This window comes from Corvus hawaiiensis, chromosome 16 (assembly GCF_020740725.1).
Source record: "Corvus hawaiiensis isolate bCorHaw1 chromosome 16, bCorHaw1.pri.cur, whole genome shotgun sequence".
NCBI classification, from domain to species: Eukaryota; Metazoa; Chordata; class Aves; order Passeriformes; family Corvidae; genus Corvus; species Corvus hawaiiensis.
In genome coordinates, this window is record NC_063228.1 from 1974531 (window position 1) to 1986625 (window position 12095).

General features: G+C 47.6%; 1 protein-coding gene across 2 annotated transcripts in view; it reads left to right on the forward strand.

Annotated features, from left to right (window-relative positions):
- Window positions 1–12095, forward strand: part of POLR3E (RNA polymerase III subunit E) — a 32343-nt gene that overhangs the window by 17586 nt on the left and 2662 nt on the right. Inside the window, exons 14-20 of one of the 2 annotated variants that reach the window (XM_048320524.1) lie at window positions 129–210; window positions 2657–2716; window positions 3660–3817; window positions 4097–4161; window positions 5644–6143; window positions 10638–10715; window positions 11551–11676. In XM_048320524.1, coding sequence (XP_048176481.1) covers window positions 129–210; window positions 2657–2716; window positions 3660–3817; window positions 4097–4161; window positions 5644–6143; window positions 10638–10715; window positions 11551–11676 — 1069 coding nt within the window. Of the gene's footprint in view, window positions 1–128; window positions 211–2656; window positions 2717–3659; window positions 3818–4096; window positions 4162–5643; window positions 6144–10623; window positions 10716–11550; window positions 11677–12095 lie in introns of those variants that run through there. The other variant, XM_048320525.1, reaches the window with a different exon arrangement.

A 12095-nucleotide genomic window follows, 5' to 3' on the forward strand; every position in this document is an offset into this window, starting at 1 on the left:
ACCACGCTTTGGATAAAGGTATAATTTAACTGCAGAACAGGGAGGGCATGTTTGTTATGTTAATCTTCACTAATGCTATTTTTTCTGGAGTACCTAGTAACTAGTTCCTCTTCCTTTTTAATTAACAGTGATGTCCTCTACCCAAAAGATACTTCTAGTCCCCATAGTGGAGTTCCTGCAGAAGTGCTCTGTAGAGGGAGAGACTTTGTTGTAAGTATAAAAGTGTTTGTTGCTTTTAAAGGAAAACACAGGTGAAGTTTGCCTGGGAGGCCACAGCGTTGCAAAACTCTTCTGCTCTACTGCAGTGAGGTGTTTCCTCCAAGGAAGTTGTTTGTGTGCTTTAATCCTGAAGGTGTTGTTACAAGTCTGCCGTGGGAGTGTTGGTGTAGGCTGACATTGTGTCTGGCTGGCAGGTTCAGATCATCTGTCATTAGCAGCATTCATCCCTTTCTAACACATGCTGTAGAGCCACTATCACATTGCCCCCACAATGTGGGGCTTGCAGAACAGCCAGGACTGGATAATAAAGTGCTTGTTTCTCCAGCTCAGTTTCTGTGGGCTCAGGACTGAGGGCTCAGGAGGGCAGTGTGGGTAAGCCTTGTGCTCCCTGAGCATGCACTGTTGATCTTTAAAAAGGACTTTATTCCCTAGGGCTGCTAATCAGTGAGAGGACTTTGTTCCCAGGCACCTTTTGTGAGCAGTGGCTGCACATGGAAATTGAAATGAATACAGGTCTTGTAAACACACACATAACCACAGCAAAAAGGAACAACCTCTGCATTGTGTTTATTTTCACTAACCATGGAAAGAATTAAGTTCCTAAGTGGTTCCTAAGTTCATAATCAGTTTATGGCTTCCGCCCCACCAGAGCAAATCTGATGAGTGCCCAGCTCTCATTTGTTTCAGTTAGACCTGACTGTTTTTGCAGAGTTTGTTCGTGAGGGTTAGCTCTGAACAGGAGGATGCTGTGCAGGAGACTGTAAGGGTATTACTGTACTACTGTAAGATCAAACTGATGGTGATTGAAACTGACTTTTCATTGTCTCTTGATGTCTGCCCAAGACACTGCCATATGGAGACCTGGATTCAGGTGTGACCCAGTGACATAAGTGTTTAGGACACAGCAGATTAGGTGACACTTCGTGCATAAAGTTCAGGGACCAGAATTATTACGCTCAGTTAAGTAAGGGATACTGTTTTAACAATTAGGATGAAAAGGTACATTATTTTCATTAGAATCATGTCAAATATACCTTCCATGAGAAATGGATCTGCATTGATCTTAAAGGTGAATAATTTGCTGATTAGTACTACAACAAGGAAGAAGTTAAAATGTTAGAAAATAGAAAGGATCAATATTTCTGGTTTTCAGACAAAGAGAAGTGTCTGGTTTTAAGACTTGTAGCATGTAATGCTGTATTGCATCTGTGGAGAAAATGTGTTCTAGCTTGAAAAGTGAACTTGATTTCCCTGGATATATTTGTGTAAAGTAATTAATAAGTTAAAAAAACATTTATGGATTTCTTGTGCTTTAAAACAGAAATGCCCTGTGCCCTAAATTGAGTGGGGTGGGTGGGTTTGTGTGTTTGTGGGCAGAGAGAAGCTGAATGGGAGAGAAGGAGGCATGGGTGGCGTAGTAGGGCAGGAAGAAATTGTCAGTAATGAGATTTTGGATTCTTAACAACATTATTACTACACACAGACTAAAAGAGGCTGTAGCCTATTTAAACGGAGACAGGAAGAAATGAAAGGTCGTGTTTAGGCAGTGTTTTACCCAAGTCCTGTCAGCCTGCCCTCAGCAGCTGCCCCTCAGGAGCTGCTTTGTGGAGCACCTGGCAGTTCCCTACCTGGGGACAAGTGTGTGAGTGACAGGACACTTTGGCATAACTGTGAGTGACAGGACACCTTGGCATAACTGTGAGTGACAGGACACTTTGGCATAACTGTGAGTGACAGGACACCTTGGCATAACTGTGAGTGACAGGACACTTTGGCATAACTGTGAGTGACAGGACACCTTGGCATAACTGTGAGTGACAGGACACTTTGGCATAACTGTGAGTGACAGGACACCTTGGCATAACTGTGAGTGACAGGACACCTTGGCATAACTGTGAGTGACAGGACACTTTGGTATAACTGTGAGTGACTGTGATGGGGATGGAAGAAGGGAACAGGTACTTTTTAGGGGCTCTGTGCTGCTGAAGGGCAACAGTCACCAGCCTCCACAGGCCCCTTTGTAAGAGTGCATGGAGAGTTTCTCTAGGCTGGTGATGAGGTGTGTGAGAAGCTGAGCCTCAGGTGTGACTTCTGGGGTCCCAGCATCACTGCAGTGATTTTGTTGGTTTTTTTGTTGTTGTTCAGAAGCTAAATGGAGTTTGAGTTCGAGAGATTCCTCGTAGCTTTTGTAGTCATAGATTTGCCAAGGCACACCATGGCCTCTCAAAGCTTTTGGTCCTGTGTTCATGGCCATTTGAGGACAGAAGGAGCCAGAAAATGTTTTTCCTCTGCCTGGCTGAGAATCACTTCTACATTCTTGAAAGGAATGGGGGTTCTATTTTTGTGGTAACTTCGTTGAACAGGGTCATTGCTACAACTTCAGTAAAGCCACTGCTCCATGCAGTTATTAGGTTTTCCTCTTTTGTTCCCTTCCTAGATGTGGAAGTTCACGCAGGACCGCTGGGTTGTGAGAAAGGAAGTAGCAGCAGTTACAAAAGTGAGTGGAATTTTTTTTTTAAATCAGAAGGTGGTGATAAGTTGGCTAAATGCTGCTGGGCATTGTGTGGGTGTAGATTGTGGATGCTGCTGCAAGCCTTTCCTCTCACAGTGCCTGCTTTGCTCTCCATTTGGAGCAGGTATAGATAATACTCTTTCTAGAGAAAAACATTCTGAGCAGCTCCTACCGTTTCCACAACTCCAAGACTGGCCTTGCAGCTGAGCCCCTGGAATGCATCCTGTCTTCTCATGTGTTTCAGTGCAAAGCTGGGCACAGTTAGAATTGAGCTGACTGCAGGTGCTTACACAGCCCAGAGTGGCTGCTCTGTTTTGGGTGTGTTAAGAGCAACTCTTCCGTTGGCATTTGCCAGCTGCAATATTGAGTGAAAACTTTAAAGCAACTCAGGCACCTGAACATTCTGTAAAAAGTGGCAAATGAATGAGAAACATTAAAAAGGACAAAACCCAAATTCTTTAAAACACACTGAAGTGATAAAGCACGAGTCAGTTTGTGGACAGACCATCTATTTTTGGAATGTAAGAACCAGTGCTGTGTAAAAGCTGGGCATGTGTAGGTGCTGCATGTCTGGCCTGCAGCTCTAAAATAAGATTAACACTGTAGAATACGCTTCTCTTCCCCATAGAACCTTTTCATCTCAGTTTGGAAACTCCCTTTTCTTTGCAAAACATGCCGTGAGCTATTTGACTCGGGGGTGATTATTCACCACTGCTCTCTGAAGTCCTGGGCTTCTAACAGTGTGTGAAAGTGTTGGTGCTGCAGAGCAGGATGAGTATCTCTGACTGAGCTGGGTGTGTGCCCGTGGAGGTGCCCCATGTACACCACATCAGCCCAGCTCTCCTGTCTCGTGGCACAGTGCTCATTGCTGCATCTCCCCTGTGTAAACTGACTTCCATGTTACCTGTGCTTTTTCTTTTTCTTTTAGCTTTGCCCAGAAGATGTGAAAGACTTCCTAGAGCACATGTCTGTGGCAAGAATAAACAAAGGTTGGGAGTTCATGCTCCCTTACGATGAAGATTTTGTTAAGAAGCATCCAGATATAGTTCAGAGGCAACAGATGCTGTGGATGGGCATTCAGGCCAAGTAAATAACTTACTGTATTTTGGGGAATAAGCTAAAAGCAAAGAACTGTCTGGTACAAAGGTTCTGTAGACACTGATGGATAATTTGATCTGTATTGTCTCCAAGCTTCTCCCTGCCAGTGTCCAGGCAGTGGTGTGGTGGGGGGTGTTACTGCATCACTCATTCCTGGTTCTTGGCTCCCTGGAGAGATGGAATGTTCTAGCTAATGGCTAAAGCTGGCATGGCTGCATGCAGACATAACAACTGAAACTGTCCTGGAATATTGTCTTTGTCTTTCAGATTAGAAAAGGTCTATAATCTCTTAAAGGAGCACTTGACGCCAAAGAAGCAAGAGGCACAATCAGGTAAATGGAGTTGTGCTTGGATCATGTTGGAGCATATGCATGTACTCATCCACCCATCCATATTCCTGAGTGATGGTTTGGAGTTTCTTTCTGGTTTTGAATGTGGTGGAGACTGGTCTTGTTTAATGTCTTTTCTTTCTTACTATCTCCTCTGGGATATTTAAGACAGATCTTGGTCTGTACTAATGTCACTGATGTTGGGGTGACACCAGCTACTGTGGCATCCTTGTAGCAGAGCAGGGAGGAGCCTGTGGCCCTGGGGACTCACTCTGACACTGTAAAAGCACTGGTTCTGTTACCCACTTGCTCGTTTAAGGCAGCTTGTGGGGTGTAAGCAGCTCCTGCAGGGAGGACGGACAGGGCCAGTGCACAAGGTAGTTTTCACCTCTCAATTTAACGTTAATGCAACTTAATGTGCATGAGATGATTTTTTACTTCCCTGATTTGTATTGTGCTCTCTGGTGTGGTTGAGGGCCAAGCAATTACTGGAGAATGTAATGGCAGGAGGCTGTAAGGAGGTGTGAAGCTGTCTCTTTTTGACATCCTTCTCCACTATGGATGCCAGTGAAAGTATTAAAGTAGTTGCTCCAAAATCCTAAAAGATTGGGAAAACTTGAGATTCCAGAGTTTTAACTGAACATTTGGCTCAGTGCCAGACACTGGAGCAATTGAGGAGTGTAAGCAGAACTGACAAAGGAGCATATGAATCCATTTCAATACCCTGTGTCTGATCTGCTCGGAAGGATGAGGTGTTGGGTTATTTGGAGAGGATCAGTGAGCCTAACAGCGGGGAAGATAGCAGCATGTGTGCTGGGCATGCCTTTGCCTTAAACTCTGCACTCCTTGCTTTGGTAAGGACTGGATTCCTCTGCTGCCAACACTCCCCTTCTTTCACCTTGGGATGGCTGGGTGTGGAGAGGGGCAGAAGCACAGGATGCCATGGGAAAGAATTCCTCCTGTCCCTTTCTCCCCATTAGTGGATAATAACACTAAGCAGAGAGTCTCAGCCTCTTGTGCTGTGCAGCTCATGCTGCAAGGGTGTTCAGGTTCACTGTTAACCCTTCCACACTCCTCCCTGTACCTGGTGGCATCCTGGTGCTGCCTCTGGCAGAGGCTGCACCAGGCCCCCACCAGCCACTAGAGAATCTAAAAGACAAAAAGAAGAGCTGTTGGACAAAGAAGTATTTGGGTCACAAGCAGAGATGTGTAAGCAGTCTGTATCCTGGTTTCCTGAATTGTGGAAAAGGCCCTGGTGATTGAACAAACACACTTTGCTTCAGATTCCTTGACTGGAACACCCTTCCCCAAGCATTTGGCTTAGAAAAACAAACACACACTGCCTTCAAAAGCCAGCAAAACCCCCAAAAAGTAATGTAAAATCTAATCAACAGACTGGATTTATGCCTTAGATTTCATAAGTTTCCTGGTTTTATTTCACTATGAGCCCTGCTGAGATTTATGGTACCTTTTGTTTTTTACCAGCTCATCCATTGCTGGTTTCTGGGGAGCAGAGGGTCAACATGGCTAAAGCAAAAGTCAAGCAGAACTATGGGCAGCTGGAGAAGGAGTTCCAGAAGCAGAAGGCAGAGATGAAATCAAACGACACCTCGGCCAAGATGGATGTTCCCAATGCCCGCATTAAAGAGGAGCCCGTGAGTGTGGAGGAGCCCATGGATACCTCGGCCCACAACGAGGGCCTGAACAACGGCCTGGTCAATGGCCTGCACCCAGCCCAGGGCTCCACAGAGCCCCTGAATGGCCACCTGCCCGGGGGCTGCATCGACAGGGTCGCTCAGGAACTGAAGGCCTTTGTGTCGTCGACATTTAAGAAACAATTTGTGCTCACCCTGAGTGAGCTTAAACGGTTATTTAACCTCCACTTAGCCAGTCTGCCTCCAGGACATACCTTGTTCAGTGGCATTTCGGACAAAATGTTACAGGACATGGTGTTGGACACTGGCTGCAAACAGATTTTGGTGCCTGTAAGTATGGGTTTTCCTTGGTGTGGTTTGGGGAAGGGGTGTGTGGGGCACAGTTAAACATCTGAGCTGTGAAATATTTGTGTCCTGTGCTGGTGGACAGGAAGGACAGATGTGCTCGGAGGAACTGTCCCATACTGGACGTGTTGAAACTGCTGGAATTCCATCTGGAGTCCTGCTCCTGGCAGGCCCTGCACTCTGCTCTCTGTGCTCTGTTGTCCTTGGGGCTCTGTTTCCACATCCAAGGTGTTGGGCCACAGTGGTTTGCTGTCCCAGCTTGCTCCTGTTACCATGATCTAAGGCAGTCCCAGATTCCCATCGGCTCTCCTGGAATTGCACAAGCTCCTTCCCTAGGGGACAGGCACCCAGCTGGGAGAGGAAAGGTGACATTGACTGCCTGGGAGCAGCAGGGCACACCCAGCAGAGCCTCTGGGAAGCGACAAAGCCCATCTGCAGCAGGTTTCCTTGGCCAGTCTGTTTCCTCCTAGGCTGTGCCGAGGTGTCTGTTTCTGTGTCTGTATGGAAGTGACGTGTGGGATTGCGTGAGACAGAGCAGGGCTGTGAGACTGGATTGCTTAGGAGAGGAAAGGGAATCTGGCATCATGGGAAAGAGCCTAAAAGGAAATTAATTTTACAAGACATCTGGCACTGCTGATTGGGTTACAACCAGAAGGAGCTTGGGAGCAGCTGCCTTTGAGGAGAGAGGAGAAGGAACGTGTGAACTGCTCAAAAGAGGAGGGCTGGGAGAGCCTGGAGCATGGGAGCTGCTGGGGGCCAGCAGGAACGTGTTCAGTCGTGTGCAAGGTACATGTTGTGGCACCTGGGAACTGAGTAACAGCCTGGAAATGTCACTAGGGAGAGCACCAGTTGTGCTGCTTTCTGCTTCCTCCCCTGGCAGTTTCCAAGTCCTGGGGTGGTGCTTGCCTGGAACTGTCTCGGTGCTGGCCAGGCTCTCCCCTGTACCTGGTGTAGTGTGTGCCTCTGCCATGCTGATGGTAAACAGCTGAGGTCATTCCTGCTCTCTTACTTGGAACTGGGACTTGTTTGCTTTGGAAATTTGGGGATTTTGGAAATCTACACGAGGAGTGAAAGTGAGATAGTTTCTCTTTTCAAAAAGCAAAATAAAATCCTGCTGAAGAGGGGTGGCCAGGAGCTTCCTTCTGTTTGGAAAACCCTGACACAGGAGACCTGCAGAGGTGCAGAAGTGGTCCCTGGAATGTCTCTTGAGGAGACTGTTGCAGGTTTTAGTTCTGCTGACTCAGAATTTACCACAACACCCCAGCTCTTGTACAGGAGCCTGTATGAGCCTGTACTGCTGTCAGCAATGTAAATCATTGCCCCCGAGCCTCCCCCTGATGCTCTGTGCAGATGGCAAAGGGGCTGGGGCTGGGTTTACGCTTTGCATGGGCTCAGACACTTGGGAGTTTCTTGATTGTTCCCCTGGACAATTTTGTCAGAAGCCAACAAGGGTGCCTGAGCTCAGGGAAAGCCTGGAGGGTTATTCAGTGTGGGATTTCATAGTTACTCATTAGTTTTCTGTAATTGAAAGTGCTTTGGTGATAAAAATCAATGATCTGAGGTAATTAAAATGATGTTCTGTGGGGGGTGAAGACACTCTTGGCTTGAGTGCTTACCTATTATAGAAAACATGTGGCTGAAAATGGCAATTGAAACCTTAGCAGGGGAATGCAGGATCTATTACAGAGCTGACCAACAGCACCCAGGGTATGAGACAAACAGTATTTGTGGGGAGCCAGAAGAGAGGCCACTCCAGCTGCAGATGTGGCCATGGGGATGCCTGCAGGGTGCTGTGCTTGCTGTGCTTCGTAGCCTCATCAAGCGGGAGGGAAAAGCACGAGTCAGGAAAGGGCAAATCCTGGGCTGGTGCTGCCATGGGAGAGGGTGAGGAGAGGGGACAGACACAGAGGAGAGGAGAGGAGCCCTGGGCAGGCAGGACTTGGTGCCTGTGCCCGGAGCTGTGCAGGCTGAGCCACTCTCCCGCCCCATGGGAAGCGTCTGTGCAGGACTCTGGCTCCTGAGGATCTGCACCCATTTCCTGCAGACTGGGGGGTGACTGGCTCCTGCCAGCTCCCTTCCCGAGGCCCATGGAGTGGCAAGGTTCTGCCAAAGCCTGAGCATATTTCTGAGGCCTAAGGAAATGATGTAACTGTTGTGGGTGTCCTGCCTGGCTGGGCTGACAGGAGGGGAGTGCTGCCCTGCACTCACAGAGAGCCCTGCAGGCTGGTACCAATGCCAGGCTCCCTGACATGTGAGATCAACAGTTTACCTTTAGGATTACTCCAGCTGCTAAGTTTTTTTCTGGCACAATCAGCCCCTTCCACCTGTAACTTGAGGCTGCCTGGCAGTGGCTCAGTGCTTGAGTGAGACACGTCCCAGAGCCGAGGGCTCCTCCCTGAGAGGCTCCGTTTGAACGTGGCAGCCCTGGGACCTGGGGCAGCAGTTCATCTCCCAAGAGCCTGCACTTGCTCCAGGGGCTTAGAGCAGGGAGGGGCACAGGACAAATATTTTTAAAATGATTTTAGGGTAGCAGAGAGCTGTATCAAGGTGAGGCTGGAGAGATCAAGGTGACATAAACCAGCAAAGGGACAGCAGATGGCAAGGCAGTGAAGCTGTTTGGGCTCGTGTCTCTCCAAGGAATCCCTGATGGCATTTCCCACTCCCATGGCCGGGCTGTGTGACAGCAGCAAGCAAGCAGGGAGCTGTTGGCACCAGTGCTTGCAGCAGTTTGCAGAGGAAGGCTGGAGGGAGGAGGAGATTCTGTGTGTTTTTCTTCCCAACTAAGTATTGTGTTTGTTTGGAAGCTGTTTCCTCACAGAATGGCTGGATAAACACAGCTGTGTTTCAGCCCTGTGGCTGAGGCAGGAGGAGTCTGCACTCCAGGGCTGTGCTGACTCACTTTGTGGAGCCCAGCAGGCTGTGCCTGGGTGCTCCCAGTGCCCTGCACTTTGCCATTCCTGCTGCAGCTGTTTTGTGGAGGGAAGCTGGAGTATTTGATTTTATCTCTGGTGAAAACCTACAAGAGAGATTATTCCTCAAAAGCAGGTGTCCTTACAGGAGGAGAATTATGTCAGGTGCTGTGAGCCTAATCAACCTGAATCCTGGCTCTAAACCAAGTGTAAAACCTTGTTATATTCCAGCCATTTGGACTAACCTGAAAGTCAAAGCTGCTAATCCCACTAGGCAGCTCCCACTGGACAAAACCCTTCCCCTTTGCAGTAAGATCAGAGGCAGAGCATGAAAGGAAATGCTGATCTTTTCACTCTGCGATGCACAAGTCTTTTGGCTGGTGTGAGGGAGGCTGGGAAGAAAGGTTTGGTTTGTACCAGCAGCCAGGATTGAGGGATGCTGGAACAATTGGGACTGGCTTGTTAGCTTTTCATAGATGATTGATTTAGGTCGTCTGGGCGGTTAGCAAGGAATAAATCGTTAGTGACAGACAGGAAGAGACACGTCAGGAGTGAAGGCATATTCCAGCAGTGCTCATTAGTCGCTGCTCCAAGGGGAAATGTTAAGGCAAATGGATGCTATTTTATTTTTTTAGGAACTCAGGGTATGGAGGGGAGGCAGTTGTGCTCCTTCCTGTCTGCAGGGGTGTGAAGCTTCTGCCTCAGAAAAAATGAACGTGTTTCTCTAGCTTGGCACATGGGGAAAAAACAAAATACACAAAACCACTGTCATTTTTGGAGTCTGAAATGAGCAAGTCCATCAGTGTTCAGTCTTCTGGAGTCCTGTAGTCTGCCCCAAAACAGAGATGGCAATACACCAGAAGCACCTTCTTGTCAGTAACACTGGCTTGGGATTAGTGAAGCAGATAACTACAGGATAGAGGCTGAATCTCTAAAACCTGCCACTGTAAAGGTAAAACCCTCCAGAAAGACCCTGCAATGCAGTTGGTGCTCTCAGCTGAGTACTGTTCTGGATGGTCTTGAAGCAAACACTGCTGACAGGAAAAACCTACAGACATCTTGCCATGGGATACCATCAAGGTCCCAGCCCTGGGACTGTTCTGGTACGTGGTGGCTGACTCTCCACCAGTGGAAAACTGTCCCCTGCGCAGTTGACGGGATTCCAGTTTGTCCAGCAGCTCCCTTGAAAGCCCAGCTGTGGTTGGTGTGTGACAGATGTGGCACCAGTGCCCTGTGGGGGTTTTCCCCACCCTGACCAGAGCCATCAGTCAAACCTGGGCACGTCGAGGCACACCTCAGGGGTCCATGGTGCTCATCCCATTCCCTGGGTCACAGGGGTGACACAGACCATGTTTCTGCTCTGTGAAGAAGGTGCTGAGCAGGCACAGGGCTGCCAGAGCCAAGGCTCCCCTTCCAGTGTGGGGTAGGACAGCAGTTGGGTTGTTTCAGCAGTTATTCCATGGCAGCCAGGGTTCTGATTCAGTAATGGGTGTCCTGGGATACAGTATCAGAGAATCATTAGGCAGACTCATTAAATAGCTGGTTATTTTTAACAGCCTCTTGTTCTCAGTTTCCTCCACAGACTGCTGCCTCGCCAGATGAACTAAAGGTCTATGCACTTTGGGAAGCTGGTGACACTTATGATCAGGTAAAGATAAAATAAGGGATGTTCCCCACTGTTTATTGAGCATTTGGCATTGTTTGCATCCATGGTTCTGTAACTGGTACAGCAGGTACAGTTTTCCTCTTTCTCTATTGGTGTTTTCAACACCAACCTGCTTCCAGCTGAAAGGAAGCTCTTAGCTCATAACGTGTTGGTAATCATGTCAGTGACCAGCTCAGTGGCTATTTCTGAACCTGTGTGAAGAAAGGATTCTTCAGTGCAGGCCTCAGACCAGGCTCCAGCCCAAGGTTTTTTTTCCTTTTGATGGTAATGCAGCATTAACCAGAGATTAACGGCGTATCTGTTGTATCTGTTTATACTCAGAGTAGGAAATGACTGCAGCATATGTGAGCATCTGCTGAGTTCTAACTGCTGTCAGAGTAACTGAGGTGAAAGGGAAGGTGCCTAACGACCTGTGGATGGGCAGTGCAGTTCCTAGCTCCTGAACTAAATACATTTTTACAGGAAAGAGCCAAGCACTAGCCAGGCTCTTGTCTGGAGTGATGTGAGCTCCCATGGACACATTTGAGAGGAATACATTGCAACCCCCTCTTCAGTGTGTTTTTGTACCTTTGGGGGTGCCCCAGGTCACAGGACAGGTGCAGGTGTGGCCACAGGGTATGGAGGGACCCCTGTAGAGCCCTTGGAGGATAAGGCACTGCTGGAGAGCAGGAATATGTGAGATGGTTTCAGGATTATGAAGCAAGAGTCCTCTAACGTAGTTCAGAGAATGTTTTGTACAGACTAAGGCATGTGCAGTTTTGAGAGAAAGGCAGAAATAATTGTTCTCTGTGTACTTACGATATATTTTCTTTTAAAGCATCGCCAAGTTTTGCTTGAAATCTTTTCGAAAAACTACCGAGTGCGCAGGAACGTCATCCAGAACCAGCTGAGTCAGGAGTGTGGAGAGGATCTAAACAAGCAGGAGGTGGATAGAGTGTTAAAGGTAAGCTTCTCTTCACTTTGGGTTTGATCCATTTAATAGGTGAGTTTTAATGCTTGATTTGAGCAAAGATTATATTTTACTTTGAGCTGACAAATGGTAAGGATGATAGAACAGTTGTTGTTAGAATATGGACAAAGCCTGTGTTTCAGCTTGTTTTCTTGAAAATGCACTTGCCTCATTTTATCTTCTTTCCCTCCAAGGAGCAATGGCTCACACATTATTTTGTATTATTTAAACAAATCTCTCTGTCAGCTTGGAGCAGCAGAGAATAGAGTGTAGTAATATTGAATATTGAGTGTGATACTTGAGTTATTTTTAAATAATGCAGAATTAAACATTAAGGAGGTGGGAGGGCTCTGCGCAGTGCTCTGAGTTACCAACTGACTGCTGGTGGTTAATGCTGAAGAGCACGAGTGCCA